Here is a 17,496-nt window from a genome sequence, read left to right as displayed (position 1 = left end):
CATCTGTAATGGATTGTTATTTTTCCCCCTCATTCCAAGTAAATATTCACTTCATATCTAATTTTTTATTTGTAATTCTGTAATTACAAAATTCGTAATTTTGTGTTATTATCCTTAAAGACCAAACTGTATAAACTTCAGGCTCGATCCATCCCTCCTTTTATGTATCTCTATTTTTGTCTCTACCATCATAATTTTTAATTTACTAGATATACATGTGTATATACTTAAACATATGCTCATTCTTTCTCCATCTAAAACACACACACACACACACACACACACAGGAGAGCTTGAGGTGGAGCAGGAGAGGGGGAGACGGAGGAAGAGGAGACAGAGAGAAGGAGAAGGGAAGGGAAGGAATGAGATTTTGCAGTGTTCCAGTCTTCTAACTCTTGTTAATTTGAACTTTTTTTTTTCTTATTATCTTCTCCAGTGATCTGGGGGTATACATATTATCTTAGATTCTACTAAGAGTTATCATTTATGTTTTTAAAATCTATATAATTTAATGTACTTTTTTAACTTGGCTAAGACCCAACTAAATAGTTTTATTTTGGTTCCCCTTATGTATGATTAAGAATTCAGCACATTTTCTCCCTTATATGGACATCCTTGGTTCTGCCTCCTGTCCCCTGGACCTGCTTTTTACTCTCGTCACTGCTGACAGCCAGCTCCACACAGTGATTCACCTCGGCTGCATCATACATCTTCTTTTTCTGCCTCAAGGTTTCTCCAGTATTGCGCTATTTCAAGAAACCCTGTGGGAACACTCTATATGCTCCTGCATACACAACAGCAATGGCCTATAAGTCAGCCTTTGATGACTAGAGATTCGAAGTCAGTGCATAAATGCCTTTTGGGGGGCAGGCAATTTGGAGGCACATTATATACAGCTTCTCAAAAGATTCCAGCACCATGGACCTCCATTCGCCTACAGCAATGACTGATAATACTATAAGGTAGCTTTGTGATGGCCTTTTCCTCCTCTGAGTCTCCCTACTTCAACTGCTTCCGTGGATCATATTTCAAATAATTTATATGGACAGGAGTTGGCTTACTTTGGGGGTTAAGCCAAACCAAAACACTCTTTTTCTATCCCTCTCCCAAACTTCCCAAGCTCTGTTAAAATAAACTGAGGTCTTAGCATCACCAATACCACAGAAAAGGAATCCTATTTATGAGAACACTTAACTGCTCACATAATGATAGGCTCCTATTCACGTCTACAGCCATTCAGGTCATGCCTTACCTAAGAAGGGGCATGCCTACTACTTGCCTGGGCAACCAGAAAAAAGATCTACTACCGCTCTGAGGTAAAAATCCAAATACAGACTTCACCTGTACCTCATGGGAGGCAAGTAAGGCACACACGTGCTAGACCATAATCTCCAGTGCACTGGATCCTTTAAGAGTCAATCCACCCTATTCACAACATCCGAGGGGTGGACCTGCCTCCTCTTTGTGGGATTGAGAAATAAAAAGAAAACTAAAAAATAACTGTTGTAGATGAGACCTACCTCAGTTCCTGCATTAATCCAGTCTCTCTGACAGCAAATAAAAGAACTATAACTCCAAACAGCCTTAAACTATTATAAAAGGAAATTATTTGTGTGAAGACGCTACTGAAGCAGTCACCTGACATGAAAAAGGGCAGTGCTCTGACTCTTCTGCAATTGATCTTTTCCCAACACTTTCCCATCCTCTCTTCTCACGGCATCTCTCCTTCCCAACTAACATCTTTTTCCTCCTCTTTCCATTTCCTATAGCCCAGCTTTCAGCACTGTTTCTGTGTGTTGGCCTCATTTGCTCTTTTGGCAGATAGGCTCAGTCCAAGTGATAAGGATGATGGCAACAGTAGCTCAAAATTCACCACAGCCCCTGAGGTGACAGAAATTGTACTGGACAGCCAGAAGGGCCAATGGATATCATCCCACTGGCTGTCTGGCATCCAAAGACCCTTTCTAATTGAAGGGAAATCCCAATTGGGGTTTACTACTGAAGCTGAAAGCAAGGAGGGCCAGGTATCACTTTTCCTCTTCTCTGGAAGCTAGAACTTGAACAGAAGAGCCACTCAGATACTCCCAGCCATGATCTCAGACCTAGAGGAAGAGGTGCAAAGTTTGAGGACTAGAGGTGATGCAGGACAGCTGCAGCACCATGATGTGGTGGTGAGTGCTCTGTGATGTGATGGCAAGTGTCTACCGACCACAGAAACCAGGAACAGAGCCAAACCACTGAAGGTGGCATTAGTAGGGGCATCTTAAGACTGATGGTATATATATTTTTTAAGATCTTATTTCTTTGAGAGAGAGAGAGAGCAAGCAGTAGCAGAAAGGAAGGGCAGAGGGAGAGGGAGAAGCAGTGCCTCCACCCCGCCCCAGCCAGGGAGCCCAACTTGGGATAGGGCTTAATCCCCGGACCCAAGATCAAAACCAAAGCTGAAGGCAGATGCTTAACCAACTCAGACACCCAGGTGCCTAAGACTGATGGTATGTCTTGCTTCCATTGAGGCCTGCCCAAGCTTCATCTCTAGTCTTTATTGTATTAACTTCTGGATACCCTTCCAAAAAATTACTTTATGAAGCACTAACCAGAGTATGTTTCCCTGCTGTTTATAAAACTCTTAATGACAGACATATTTTCCAGACACAGAAGAAAAATTGTAAAGAGTTGCTACTAGCTAAGCCATCATACGCCCACCACTGTTTTGTCTGTTAAAAGAATGGGGTGAAGGGGGGGTGGGAATGGCAAGTCAAATGGGAAACGTAGGGGCTGAACAGCCCCTGCAATATTTCTTAGAACTGAGCCATCTTGACCTTCATTTATAAACATGAATCCATAATGAAAAATCACCAGTAACATGAAGGAAATCAGATGCTCCACAGAGTGAAAGCATTGTGGTCAACGAAAGCAAAGGACTCTTTGAGACAATTAATGCAAATAATAGAGAACTTTCAAAACAAACTTTTGTGTGTTCAGTGAGATTCCAGAAGGCTAGAGTATACCATAGAGGAGAATGAAACTCCAGTGAAATACAAGGTCCTGAACAATCTGGCCCTGACCATGTCTCCAACCTCGTTGTCCACTGCTTTCCATCCTGCTCCCACGATGCTGCTTTTCGATTCTCAAATACGCTAACCTCCTTCCTAACACGAGGCCATTGTGCACACTGCTCCTTCTACCTGGGATGATCTTTCTTACCTTCCCCTTCCAAGTCCCACTCTCAAAAATACAACTAATGCCTTTCCATCCTTTAAGTTTTGGCTTTCATATGACTCCCTCAGAGAAGCCTTTTTTGACAACTCTATTTATATCCTGCTCAAGCACGATCTGCCTGAGTCTCACACTCCTTTGATTCTGAGTGACCATGGGCTAAGTTACTTCAGCGCCGTTCAAGCTCTTCACCTATAGACTGGGAATAATAAAGAGTAAACCTCCTAAGTTTGCTGGGAAAATTACGAGAGTTCACGATGCAAAGCACTTAGAACTGGAGCACACAACCACACTCAGTAGATGCTATAATTCCCTGCATGGCATTTATCACACAATGAAATTGTTACATTTTTATTTACTTTTTTAAAAAATCTGCTCTTCTGCAGCATCACAGCTCCATGAGGGCAATAACTCTGTTTTGTTCACAGTGCCTTGTTCATATTTACTTGTTGAGAATAAACAAATGAAAATATTTTCCAAAAATGAATGAATAAAACATGATTATATGAGTACCCTAGGATACGGTTGTGGCCCTGGAAATGTTCCACTCAGATCTTTTTGCTGTAGGGAGCACACATGACTGACAGCCCTCACTGCTAATATCTGGATCCACCACACTGGCATGGAGGCCAGACTTTCTGAGGGCTGCTTCTAGTCAATGACTGAGCATGGCAGAGGTCCTAGTGCAGGCTCATTCCAGAAAACTGCAACACTCTTCTGACAAGAAGTTTGACGTGAGGACTCCTCATCGGCAAAGTCAGACCTTTCTTGGAGCTGCACTTCACTCAGAAACTTCCTACCTATGCCTCCCTCCTTCCCTCTTTCCTTCCACAGGTATCAGTCCCACATTATGGTCCAGAGGCTTTTCTTCCCGCCCCTGCTCCCTTCATAACAAATGCTGGTGTCTGCTTCTTGGTAGACCCAAACTACCACAGTCAGAACCTTCCGAAGCGCACCCTGAGGTGAGAATTTGTGAGCAAATCATTTAACTGTTGTTGGGAGAAGCCAGTAAGGGAGGGAGAGAAAGAATCAGGACAAGAAAGGGGAACAAGTCAAACAATGGTACTATTTCATGCAAAATCTCTGCCTAACCCTGGAGGGAAGGTAGGCTTACCAGGGCAAGGAAGACATCCAATTCATCCATTTCTGTGAACTCAAATTATGCTCATCTGTGTGTTTCAACCAAGCTTACCACACAGGATTTTATAATGTACACTAGATAATGACATTTACAGTACTTAAAATGTAATAAAATACTATATATATCATCAATAATATTGTATTTGTGCCTGGTGGATAGTAGGCACACAATAAATATGTATTGAATGACTAGTACAATACAAACTGCCAACAATCTATTAAAAAATAGAGTAGCCACATATAGTTTCCATATAATTCCTTTTTCCACAAAAATTAAGTCCCAAATATGTACAAAGTTCTATCCCTCTTCCATTTTTATACTTTACAGTTCTACTCTTCTCCAAATGCAGGAATCTCTTTTTGCTCAACTTTTCCTCTCAAACATCAGTTCTGTTTCAATCCACTCAAGTTACAAATAGAAAAGGAAAGATGGCTAGTGTCCAGAACATGAACAAGCAAAAGTGGCAATCCAACATCCTCATGTAGCTGGTGAGCATTTCCTTAGGCCCAGACTAGAGGATAAAGAGAACAAAAGACTAAGCTATCTCCTCGGTCCTTTTCTGTCATCATCCCAACAGTAAATTGAATCCCAGTGAAAGTACACCAAAGAAAAGAAGGGGAATCATGATGTGAATGCTTCGAATTTATCTAAGCCACCAAGCCTACAATTCTCATTGGAGGGTATTTGCTAAGGGAGGCAGTCCCTGTTCCACCTTACCTCGCTAAGAGAAACAGGTGCTCATTAACTATAAGTGAGGTTGCTATGTGTCACCGGATGTCTGCCCTTTGAGTGTTATTACATACTTTTGAAAACTCATAATGTTTTGTTATGACTATATGATCCACATCCTTAGTGGACTATAAGGAAATAATTTATGGGACAATAATTAGGCCTGTGGCTTGGTAATGATCCAAGAGTTAAGACTTGAGAAGAATACAGGCTCTGGAAATAAAGCTATGCCCAATTCCCGAATTAGCTTTCTCTAGCCATGTGAGCTACGACAGAGGAACCTCTTTCCTATTATATAATTACATGGAATATGGCTATAAAGAGTAGAAATACCACAAGAAATTGTCATAAAACTTGAGCATTATCTGTGACAATATAATATAGTGTCATGAGCATGAAACTTGAAATCAAAACTCCTGGGTAGTCTTATTTTGCTGACTGACTATCAAGAACCCTTAAGTTTGCTTCCTCATGGATGAATTAATTGTAGGATAATTGTATTACCCACCTCAAAATATCATATAGGGGATCAAATGCGGTAATACAGTCAAGTGCATTTGGAATTATAAAACATTTATTTACATGATCTAAATGCTAAAATATTTTTACTATAGTGGGTTTTTTTTTATCATAATGGAACTAATGGATTATTATTTTTTTAATTTTTTATTTTTTATAAACATATATTTTTATCCCCAGGGGTACAAGTCTATGAATTGCCAGGTTTACACACTTCACAGCATACTATAGTGGTTTTTGATGCATACCTTTCAAAAATGCATTCTCTACTTCTTGGCCTTATTGAATATAATCTTATTCTGAATTTTCAAGATCATACCAATGTTTTTGATGTTTCTGCCTTTTTTTTAAGCTATCTAGTGCCATAATGGTACATTTTTATTTATTTTTTTAAAGATTTTATTTATCTATTTGACAGAGATCACAAGCAGGCAGAGAGACAGGCAGAGAGAGGAGGAAGCAGGCTCCCTGCTGAGCAGAGAGCCTGATGCGGGGCTCGATCTCAGGACCCTGAGATCATGACCTGAGCCGAAGGCAGAGGCTTTAACCACTGAGCCACCCAGGCGCCCCCCAAATGGTACATTTTTAAAAATAGGTTTTCTTTTTAAATTTTCACTGTTGTACAATATACATAAAATTTAGTATTTTAATCATTTTTAAGTGTACAATTCAGTGGCATTAAGTAATTCAGATTGTTGTGTAATCATTATGACTATCCATCTCTAGAACTTTGTCATCATCCCAAGCTAAAATCTGCACCCATTAAACAGTAAGTCCCCATTGTCACCTGATTACTTTTTTCCCATACTCTTTCATCTGCTGTTGCTTCACTCATTAGCAGAAAAACATGTTCATTTCTCTCCACTCCAAAATTTACTGCCAGTAATAACTTGCTATAAAAGCTGTTTTTAAAAAAGATTTTTACTTATTTGACAGAGCACAAGCATGGGGAGCAGTAGGGAGAGGGAGAAGTAGGCTCTTTGCAGAGTAGGAAGCCCAATGCAGGGCTCAATTCCAGGACCCTGGAATCATGACCTGAGCCAAAGGCAGACACTTAACCAAGTGAGCCATCCAGGCACACCCTATAAAAGCCAATTTTTTAAAAAAGATTTTATTTATTAATTTGACAGAGAGATCAAAAGTAGGCAGAGAGGCAGGCAGAGAGAGCAGGGGTGGGGTGGTAAGAAGCAGGCTCTCCGTTGAGCAGAGAGCGTGATGTGGGGCTCGATCCCGGGACCCCCAGACCATGACCTGAGCTGAAGGCATAGGCCTTAACCCACTGAGCCACTCAGGTGCCCCATAGAAGCCATTTTCAACCCCACAACATTCTTTGGCCTCAAACATTAATACAATTGAGTTTCAGCTGGACTCTTCAGCCCTCTTTCCGTGCAGAACCCAATATTACAGTCAAAATGAATGGCTGTCTTTCACTGCACCTTCTCTCTTCCACACTTCTACTCATACCATTCCTTCCACTGGGAAGCTTTCTCCTATTTATTCTTTGCTACTCCCACCTACGTCTATTGGAATCCTTCAAGGTCCAATTCATCCAATCTATCTTCTCTGCAAAGCCTCCTTGACCACTACATATGGTATTGATTCTCTCTTTTGATCACTTACAGGAGCTATTATCTAAATTAGTCATGATAATAACCTTAGTTATTTCTTTTGGGTCAACTGGAGTTCCTCAAAAAAGAATTAAGCTATAGTACTCTGTTCATTCCATTATTTGTTCAAATATTTGTTATTCATTCAACAAATAGTATCCACTGTGTACAAAGTGCCTAATAGATGTTTGCTGAATAAGCAAATAGAATTCTAAGTCACTGGGCTTTGATGAATGATTCAAGAAATTCCAGCTCTTCTTCTGTTTGAATTCTTGTTAAAAAAAAAAAAAAGAAAAAGAAAAAGAAAAATTTATTTACCTTTCAGGTCTTAGTTGTAATCCAGATAGTTAATAGTCATCTGTAATATAATAATAATCCTATTTCATCATCTACCTATTAAATCAATTAATACCAGGTTTTTCAGCCAATTTGGAATTTAAGTCATACAAACTTGAATGATTCTGTTGATTCTAAAGAAGACTGTAATGCTTCAGGTAGCCACCATCGTTCACAATTCCCACTTAAGGGCAAGACTATGCAAAGTTATCTTTTGGTTAAGCTTCCTGTATTCTTGTTCGACGTCAGCGAAGGGAGAAGGTACACACGGAAGGGAATAAGAGCGTTTAGGTCAGTGTTGCTTTTCCCACAGCATAATTCCCACGGAGAAAATTAACTGCCGCTTGGCTTTTCATCGGTCAAGCCTTTCCAGCGCGGAGACAAGGGAGGAAGTTGCCGAGGAGAAAGGATTTTGGAACCGGTGCCTCTACCCTGGACGCAGTGCCACCCCATTTTTAAAAAAACACCGAGCACTGCATTCCTCTTCGGTCTTTCGCTTTCAGCCGAGTCCTCTATGTGCAGCAAAGTTACTGCTGGTACCAAGATACTGATACTAATACTCCTATTCTCACTGAAGCCACGTTTGTTCTCAGTGTTTCCTGTGCGCTTTCCGACAGTCCCGAGAAACGGGCATTCGTTCTGTTTCACAGAGGAGGGAACTGCTCCTCAGCTACAGAGCCCAGTGAGCTACACGGTCCATTAACTAACTGCTCGGCAAGGCAGCAGCTAAGACCACTCCGTCGGGGAGAACGACTGCAGTCCGGAGATCACGGGCACTGCCCTCACCTCCCCAGCCTGACGCACTCCCTGATAAACCACCTGCCCCGGATTCCCAGGCGGCGGTTACCTTCCCGAGGGACTCCGTAAGCCTTACTAGCCGTCATTCACCCAGCTTCCCCAATCAGGAAAATCACTGCAGGTGCGCGTCCCGGCCTAGTCCCCCCGGCCTAGTCCCCGCCAGGCAGCACTGAGCTTACAGGGCGAAGACGCCCATATGCCGTCACCCCAAAGGTTCTCCACGAATCCCGACTGACCACATAGTGCTTGACTCAGTCTTCCAACGGCGGCTGAACTCTCCCCATAGTAGCTCCCAGCCCCCACCGACCCACCCCTTGGCTCAAAGGCCGCTCTAGCCGCTCACGGAGACACAATCTCGTTGCTCCCGCTTGACGTCATCCGCGGGCGCCGCAGCGCGGTGGCGGGCACGCGCAGCCGAGAAGATGTCTCCGACGCCGCCGCTTTTTAGTTTGCCCGAAGCGCGGACGCGGTTTACGGTGAGCGCACGGGGGGCGGGTGGGGCTCTAACCCGGCTCTATCTTTTTCCTCCTCTCCCAGAAAAATACCCGAATTTTGCCCTGGGGTAAAACGGGAACTGAGGTGTGTACGGCGCGGTGTAGGCTCCTGGCCCCGTCGGGGGCTGGGAGGTGGGAAAGACGCATTACTTGCCTCTTCCGTGCGTCCTGTGCTGTCTGCCGCCGTCCTTCTGCTCGCAGGTCTCTGAACCCGGCGTTCTGAGCGCCTTTGTGACCCGCGTGGAGGACTCATCCGCAGACTGCCTCCGGTGCGGTCGAGCTCTTCTGCAGTGCTCGCTTAGCCGGACAGGTGTCTCTAGAATTACCTGAGGGTCAGGACGCCAGTGGTTTTAGTCCAGAGAATTGGCTCCTGCTCCGCCTCTTAATCTGCCAGGCGGTGGTCCCGGCCCCTTACTCACCACCCTTTAAACCTCCATATCTCACTCCCTAAGAGATTAACAAGGAGCTCCTGAGTAGGAAGAGGCAAACAAATCAGCTTGGGAATTGTTGCCGGCTGTCATTTTATTCTTACACAATGAGGAAGAGTAGTTTGAGCGTTTGGGGAAACGCCTTGCACAGCGTTTTCATGTTAGCTTATTTAACTCAGAATAGCACAGTGAAGTAGGTGAAGTTCTGTTAACCCTGGTGGTTGAGATAGAACTTGAGACCACAGACACACACACCCCAAAAAGTAAGGTGATGAACTTCGCTGGTGTTTCTGACTTCAGGCCCAGTATTCTTGTGTTGCCCATCAGAGCATGAAGAACCCTGTTCTGAGTGGGTTGCCTGTATTTCTTTTCAGAATTTGCGCCAATATTTCGAGTCATGATTCAACTACTCAAATATTTAATTGTGCTTACCTAGTTCTAGTAACACCAGAATAAAAAGTTTTCTTGTGTGCAGGTTATTTTTAAATTCCATACAATGAGGGTTTGTTTGTTTGTTAACCAGGTTATATTTTGTTTATGCCTTCAGAGTCTTTTTTTTTTTTTTCTGTGTATTTTGCTGTAATCCCTGGTGCTCTGAAATTCTGCTAAGTAACTACTAGAAATATCCAGTATTATATTAGTCCCCGAGGGGATTTGAGATTAGCTGGTGCAGTGGCTCTTAAGGTTCAGTGTGCAATGGAATCACTTGGAGATTCTGGTTCAGTAGGTCTGGAATGGAGCCTGAACCCTGCATTTCTCCTAAGTTTCCAGGTAATGCCACTGCTGCTGTTAGTAATAAGCATCTACCATAGCCCCCTTATTTAAGAGGAAACTGAAGCACAAGGAAGTAAGGAGATATGCCCAAGATGACACAGTCTGCTCTTGGCAGAGTCAGGAATGGACATTTCCAGTGTAAATCAAACTCATGGGAGTAATGAGATGGCTTTCCAAGTGTATGTGAATTTTTGCAGAATGAATTACTTTGCAATATTTTTGTCTTTCATATTTCTTTTTTAAGGTTTTATTTTTAAATAATCCCTATACCTGAAGGGGGGTTTGAACTTAAAACCCCCGTGTCAAGAGTAACATGCTCTACCTAGGAACCAAAACCTCCTTTTTATTGTTTTGGCTTAAGGTTATGACTAAGACAATTAGCAAGTATACCTTGTTGACTATGTGTCAGGGACTGGGTTGATCAAACTAGAGAAGGAAGGGCTTGCAGTGGGTCTTGAAGAATGGATAGAATTTTCACGAGCATGGGAAGAACAATGAGTGAATACTTGATAATGAAAAAAGTAGGTACACCTTATTGGAGACTGTGTTAGGTGGTAGTGGGAAACAAGGGTGGATAGACTGAGGGATATAACGTCAAGGACCTTGAGAGGGAGCTATGACATTTTAAAACCAAAGCTTATAAATAAGAGCACTGGGGTGGGGGGGAGGGGGGAGGTAGAATACGCTCATGAATGTGATATTTAAAGAATTGGTAGGAGGGAAAGCCTGAAATGAGAAAGGCTCGTTGGCAAGCTCTCATCAAGTTTAAAGTGATGAGAGTCTGTATAATTAAGTGGCATTTGAATAAGAACCAATAGAATGATAGGTAGTTTTTTCCCAAGTATAAGTGTTTCCAGTTAGACATACTGTTGATTAGTGATGTTTTTCAGTAAATAATGAGCAAAAATCTTTCCACTGACATGCTATTTTTATTTTTCTAGAAGTCTACCAGAGAGGCTCTAAACAACAAAAATATCAAGCCATTGTTGAGTACCTTCAGCCAATTACCTGGCAGGTAAGGCATTGATATCCATAAAATACACTTGTCGAGATCTTTATACGTTACCTTAAGCTGTTTGAAAAATGCAGGTGTCTTTTGTTTTTAATAGTGAAAATGAAAAAAAATGTACCCTTGACCAAGCTTTCAGAGGTGTTCTAGAAGAAGAAATTGTAAGTATGTTTTTCTTTACTGTTAAAATTTTGTTGCCAAATTAATCAGTGTTATTTTTTAAGTTGCTTTTATCCTCAGAGTGGATATTTATACAAGATTATTTTTTCTACAGTGAGCTTGCTACTTTGTGAAAGCTGATTTGCTCATAGCATAGGAATTATGTAATAGTTAAGATTTTGACAGCACAAGTATAATTTAAGGGTTTGGTTTAATGAATGAGCTCTCTCCAAGTGAATATAAGAAAAGTTGTTATGAGATTTCCTGAGCAAGAACTGTATTTGAAGGTGGGCACTCTCACATTGCTGTATGAACAGTGACACATTTTTTTGGTAGCATCAAAGGTCTAGTCCAAGGATGTTCATCAAGGGAGCTGGGATTCTATGTCCTCATTTTCCTATGGTAGCCTCATCAGTTAGCATACAAAAAAACCAGAGTCTATCCAACTTGAGTAGAAAAATTTAACCTAAACATGAAAATTCTGAATTTATTTACCATTTGAGGGGCACCCAAAGGAAGGGAAAACTTTCAGCAGTTTATTCTTGGTTAAGTGAAGGTTGTGTCCCAAGAAGTTAGATCCTTTTTTAATGGCCAAATACAACGTTCCTTTCTTTTGAACAGTTCTGTATCAAAACTTATTTTTGTCATCCTCTTCAGACCTAGGCACTTACATGTTGTAAGGCCTTAATGTGGGCAAGTTACTTTGCTTTTCTGAGCCTCAGTCTCCTATGTAAGAGGGAATATAACATTCTTTCAAGGTTGTATAAAACAACACATAATGAACACTCAAAAAATGCTAGTTTCTATAATGTTATAGAATCTAAGTACTACCTCCCGTCTATTAAAATCTTTACTTAGACATATTGATGCACCAGTACAATTAATTCCCCTGCCCCTGCCTTTGCCCTGTGCCATTGATTGATATGGCCTCAGCACTTCTGTACTTGATTAGCTTGTAGCCATCATCATGCTAATGTAACCGTCTTCCTAAGACCAGTGGATTTTAAGTGAATCACCTTTTATTTATAATCACTCTTATTATTTACTGGATCTATTTTAACAATTAATGATTCTATTACTATTAGTCATTTTTTATATTTTCATCTTAGAAAGTAATTTTGTTTTCTATAAGAAATATGTTTATCTTCTATTTCTTATGCTTTAATGTCAGAGGATGTGTTTGTATTGTTACCGAACTAGTCTTGACTCTGGCCCCTAAATCAAATTGTTTTTTCCTCTGTTGGTAGATAAATCACTCATCATGTGAAAACGTTTTAGCTATTATTTCTCTTGCTATTGGGGGAGTAACTGAAGGTAAGTTCAGTGTTGTTTTTCTAAAGTAATCATGGACGTGACATGCTTTATTCAGAACTTACTCTCCCTATACCTCTCCATCTATTTGATTTTGTTCATTTTTCAAGTTCTGCCTACCACCTTTGCCAGGAAGTTGTCCCAATGAAATTAGCTCACACTTCCTCATCTCTAGTATACTGCACACATTTTGGCACTTTATTTGTTCTCCAGTTGTTTCATTCATTCAGTAAATATTTATTGAGCATCTACTATGTGCCTGGTACTGAGGTAGGACTAAAAGATTCAATGGTAAAGAAAATACATCCCTGCCTATAAGGAGCTCAGTGGCTAATGGAGGAAATGGATGTGTAAATTTTTTACTGAGGTATGATTACTGTGAAGTGTGGTTGAAGTTTCTAAACTCTAAAGGAATCAGGAAAGCTGTAACAGGAGCTGGGATGTGAAGATTGATGGGTTTGTCAGGCAGAAAGGGAAGGAAATACATAGCTATGTAAAGGTGAGTTCAGCCTGGCTGAAGAGTGGGATGGAGCAGAAGGGTGAGAGGATGATGACTGTGGTGAGGAAGGAAACAGGGGAGGTAGCTTAGGGTCATTTGCGAAGAGCTTTGTATACCATGCAAATGGCTGGGGTGCACCCAGGTTGTGAAAATGCTGGGGGAATCACACTATGGTCCAGTTCATCCCATGCACACGGGGAGCTGTGGAGGAAGAGTTAGATTGGGAGAGACTGCTGGCAGAAATACTAGTTAGGGGAATGGTTAAAATGGTTGCAGTGGCAGTGGAGGATAATTTCAAGAATAAAAAAAGGCATATAGGAAGTACACAGTGCCTAACACATGGTAGGAGCTCATTAAATATTTGCAGAAAGAAGCAGTGACGTGTAAAGCATTGCTTATGTATTTATTATTTTGATACCTATTCCTACAAAAACTAGACCATTCAAGGTAAAAATGGTTTGCTGGTGTAGCAGCAAGCCATTCTGTGAACTTAAGCATAATTCATAAATTCTAACTTCACACATTAAACTTTTATACAAGATGTTCATTCATTCAGCATACTTGAATGGGTGCTACAGTGGATGGTTCCTTGCCCAGTTTCTGTCAAACAGCAGTCTGCTTAGTTCATTGATTACTTTGATGTGTTACTCTTGTAGACTTGTAATATTTTTAACTCTTGAATTTGTACAGTCTATTTTTAGAACGTTTACGTTAGTTGAGAAAGATAAGGATTTCTGATTAAAGCTTAGATGCTTTTTTCTTTTAATTGGATGGGAAAAAGTCCTTCTGGAGAGAGATTATTATTGTATTCTTTATGTGACATGTTTTCAAATTATCCATAAATATGTTTTGTTGAATTCAACCCAGCAGATATTTATTGAGCTTCTGTTTAGTGTCAGACACTCTCCTGGTTAAAAAGTATAAAAATGCCTGCCCTCAGAAAGCTCGTTGTCTACCTAAAAATAAACAAGATATGATAAATGCTATAATTTATTTATACTGTGCTTTTCAGAAGTGTAGATGGGCTGGCCTGTTGAAAAGTATCAGGAGTTATTTTTAGATATACTGATACTTACTGTGTGCTTTGAAAGATGGAGCAGGAATTTGCCATGTGATAGGAAGAAAACTGAATAGACAGAAAAAAGCATTGTATACAAAACCATAGAAGTATCAACATAACAGGATACTTAGGAACTGAAGAGAGTATCTGTGGACAAGGTTAAGATGACGCAAAGAGGGCATGCAGAGGCTGGGGTGTATGCAGGTTGTGAAAATGCTGGGGAAATCACACTATAGTCCAGTTCATCAGAGTCATCCATGAATCTCTGTTTTAAATGAGATTGCAAAGCCTGAGCTTAGTTTTACTGAATCAGAATTTTGGCAGTGGAATCTAGCTAATTTTCTTAATTTATATAATTAAACATGAGTTAATTTATGTCAAACTATGCTGCAACTACAGGCAGGAGTATACCTCTCAAAGCAGGCATTAGGTCAAACAGGGCATATAGTATCTCAACCTTCAGTGGTGAGGGAGTTCAGCAGATGTCTGCTCTCATCTCTGGTTTTCCTTCTCCCCTCTGTAATGTCCTTGGCAGGTGGTCATCTAGCATCTATGTCAATTGATGGGGCGTACTGTTTTGATTTCTATTAGATAGTCTTGTCAGGTTTCCCTTAAACTAAGTTGCAATCTGCTTCTTTATGCCACCCACTGGTTCTTGGCAATTCCCTCACATCACATTCCAGATGTGATCATACCAGTGCAGAGTGGAGCTGGATATATTACTTCCCTTTTTTGAACATACTATATTAACTGCAGTATTTGGGGCTTACAGTGCTCCCCAGATATTTTCTTTGCATACCACGCTTAAAAGGCTACTTTTCTTAAACACTAAATGAAGTGTTAGTGTTACCTTTAAATAGAATAAGCAGGGAGATGAAAATATGTTTAGCTAGTCCAGATGACCTTTTCTTTAAAAAAATGTTTAATTTATTGCTTTAATGACTTTGGAAATACAACTTTTTACTATACCATTCTTTCCCCCGAAACAGTGCTTTTATTTTAAAATGTTTATTAGTTGAAATCAGTATCAGACTTTTTTATTATCTTTTTTGAAGGTAAATCACAAAAATATTTAGCAACATTAGGGAACATTTGGAAATGAGCAAAGGAAAAATATGATTCATAATTCCTCTACTTTAAAAAACTACCATTCATTTTGGTATATGTTTTTAGTTTCTCTAGTCTTTTTAAAAATTACTTTTATTATTGTTGTGACCATAATATACGTACAGTTTTGAATCCTGCCTTTTTCACTTAACATTATATCATAAGCATTTTCCAAGTTATTATAGTCATCATAACCATCGTTTTTAATTGGCTGCATTATATTCTTTTGAATAGCTTAGTGGTGAAGAAAACAGACTGTGGAGCCAGACTGCCTGGGTTCGTATCCCAGCTCTACCACTTACTGGCTCTATGGCCTTGGGCAAGTTATTTAACTTCTCTGTGTCTCAGTTTTCCCATTCTGTAAACTAGAGGTGATATTATCTGCCTCATAAGGTTATAAGGATTAAATATGTTAGTATAAGTAAAGCACTTAGTGTGCCTGACATATAGTAAATGCTCTAGAAGTGTTAATCAAGAATTATCATCATCATTATTATTGAGTGCACATACCAAAATTTACCTAAGTATGTCCCATTTGGGGACTTTTAGGTTGCTTCCATTTCTTGTCTCTTAAAAATTTGTTAGGAGTGACTAAGTAAGTGTAGATATTTTTCAGAATTATTTTGCATGGGCTATTTTACTGTACAGTTTTTTTTTTTAACTGTTAAATTGGCTTGTGCTCCACTTGAAGGTATTTGTACCGCCTCTACACCTTTTGTATTGTTGGGAGATGTTTTGGATTGTCTTCCTTTGGATCAGTGTGACACTATATTCACTTTTGTGGAAAAAAATGTTGCTACTTGGAAATCAGTAAGTGCCTTCGTTTCTTTTTCTGCTAACACCTTCCTGTAGATCCAGAGTTCAGAAGATAGATTTTCTTTTTTTTTTTTTGCTTATATTTTAGTATTGCTCACTGCCAAAAATTTGTCCTTCTGAGGGAATTCTATTGCTGTCTTGAGGGGCCAAGTGAAAAGTCATGGTGTAGAAAAAGTTGAAGTGTAAAATTTGAGTAGAACAATTAATTTGAAAATGCACACTTTCATGTGTTTAAAACAGTTATTTAGTATCATGTTTTGTTATATACATGCAAATGTATTTAATAGAAAATGCTATTTGTGGGGAAAATAGTGAAAGTGGGATAGTAGACTCAGTGTATGTCAGTAATTAATATCGTACTTGCTGTGACTTATTGAAGAGTTCAGAACTTCTGAATGATAATAGTAATCTCTGTCTTAATTTCAGAACACATTCTATTCTGCTGGGAAAAACTATTTACTACGTATGTGCAATGGTAAGTAATTCAGTTGTAAATGATTGTTTTTTAAAACATGTTTTTTTTTTTTAATTTAATTTTATTTTTTTGTGTGTGTTCCAAAATTCATTGTTTATGTGTTTAAAAAAAAAACAGGTGGTTGAATTAAACACAAGTGATAAAATTTTAAAAACAGATTAGTGTCTTCATTTTTAAATAACGGACTGATTTATTACAACTCATCATTCCCTTTAAGTTGAACTGTTCCTGGGGTGCCTGGGTGGCTCAGTGGGTTGAGCCTCTGCCTTCAGCTCAGTTATGGTTGGGTCAGGTCATGGTCTTAGGGTCCTTGGATCGAGCCCCACGTCGGGCTCTCTGCTCAGCAGGGAGCCTGCTTCCCCCTCTCTCTCTGCCTGCTTGTGATCTCTCTCTCTGTGTCAAATAAATAAATAAAATCTTAAAAAAAAAATTAAACTGTTCCTGTTGTGGGTGTAAACTTAAAACCAAAATAAAATTTAGTAAAGTTTATCTTGCCCATGCTAAATTCATTTTATTCCTGATTTTTTTTTTTTTAAGATTTTATTTATTTATTTATTTGTCAGAGAGAGAGGGAAAACATAAGCAGGCAGAGCGGCAGGCAGAGGCAGAGAGAGAAGCAGGCTCCCACTGAGCAAGGAGCCCAATGCGGGACTCGATCCCAGGACCCTGGGATCATGACCTGAGCTGAAGGCAGCGGCTTATTAACCAACTGAGCCACCCAGGCGTCCCCCTGATTTTTTTTTTTTTTAATTCCTGATTTTTTTTAAAGCTTTTTTGGAACAATAGTTTGTACTACCAATTTTGATGACTGCTTTAAAAGGAAAATACTCTTGACAGACTAACAAATCTGGGTATAGTTATAATCAACAGAATGATTTCCTATAACCTCATTTCCATATATTGTTAGACCTCCTGAGAAGATTATCAAAATCCCAGAATACAGTCTTCTGTGGACGAATTCAGCTCTTTTTGGCCAGGCTTTTCCCTTTATCTGAGAAATCAGGTAAGCTTTTATACA

The 17,496-nt window shown here is 39.9% G+C and overlaps 1 protein-coding gene and 1 long non-coding RNA gene across 4 annotated transcripts in view; one reads left to right on the top strand and one right to left on the bottom strand.

Moving 5' to 3' along the window:
* Positions 1 to 8,699, bottom strand: part of LOC131811028 (uncharacterized) — an 81,555-nt gene extending 72,856 nt beyond the window's left edge. For 2 of the 3 annotated variants that reach the window (XR_009345784.1, XR_009345785.1), the window contains exon 1: positions 7,531 to 8,693. This is a non-coding gene — a long non-coding RNA (uncharacterized LOC131811028). Of the gene's footprint in view, positions 1 to 7,530 lie in introns of all 3 variants that reach the window. The other variant, XR_009345786.1, reaches the window with a different exon arrangement.
* Positions 8,700 to 8,710: 11 nt separating this feature from the next.
* The window catches only part of THOC1 (THO complex subunit 1), a 52,857-nt gene continuing 44,071 nt past the window's right edge, over positions 8,711 to 17,496 (top strand). Inside the window, exons 1-7 of the mRNA XM_059139034.1 lie at positions 8,711 to 8,822; positions 10,984 to 11,057; positions 11,152 to 11,212; positions 12,458 to 12,524; positions 15,879 to 15,997; positions 16,430 to 16,478; positions 17,386 to 17,481. Coding sequence (XP_058995017.1) covers positions 8,769 to 8,822; positions 10,984 to 11,057; positions 11,152 to 11,212; positions 12,458 to 12,524; positions 15,879 to 15,997; positions 16,430 to 16,478; positions 17,386 to 17,481 — 520 coding nt within the window. The 5' untranslated portion in view covers positions 8,711 to 8,768. The remainder of the gene's footprint in view (positions 8,823 to 10,983; positions 11,058 to 11,151; positions 11,213 to 12,457; positions 12,525 to 15,878; positions 15,998 to 16,429; positions 16,479 to 17,385; positions 17,482 to 17,496) is intronic.

The sequence above is a fragment of the Mustela lutreola genome, chromosome 11 (assembly GCF_030435805.1).
Source record: "Mustela lutreola isolate mMusLut2 chromosome 11, mMusLut2.pri, whole genome shotgun sequence".
NCBI classification, from domain to species: domain Eukaryota; kingdom Metazoa; phylum Chordata; class Mammalia; order Carnivora; family Mustelidae; genus Mustela; species Mustela lutreola.
This window is presented reverse-complemented; position numbering and strand designations above follow the sequence as displayed.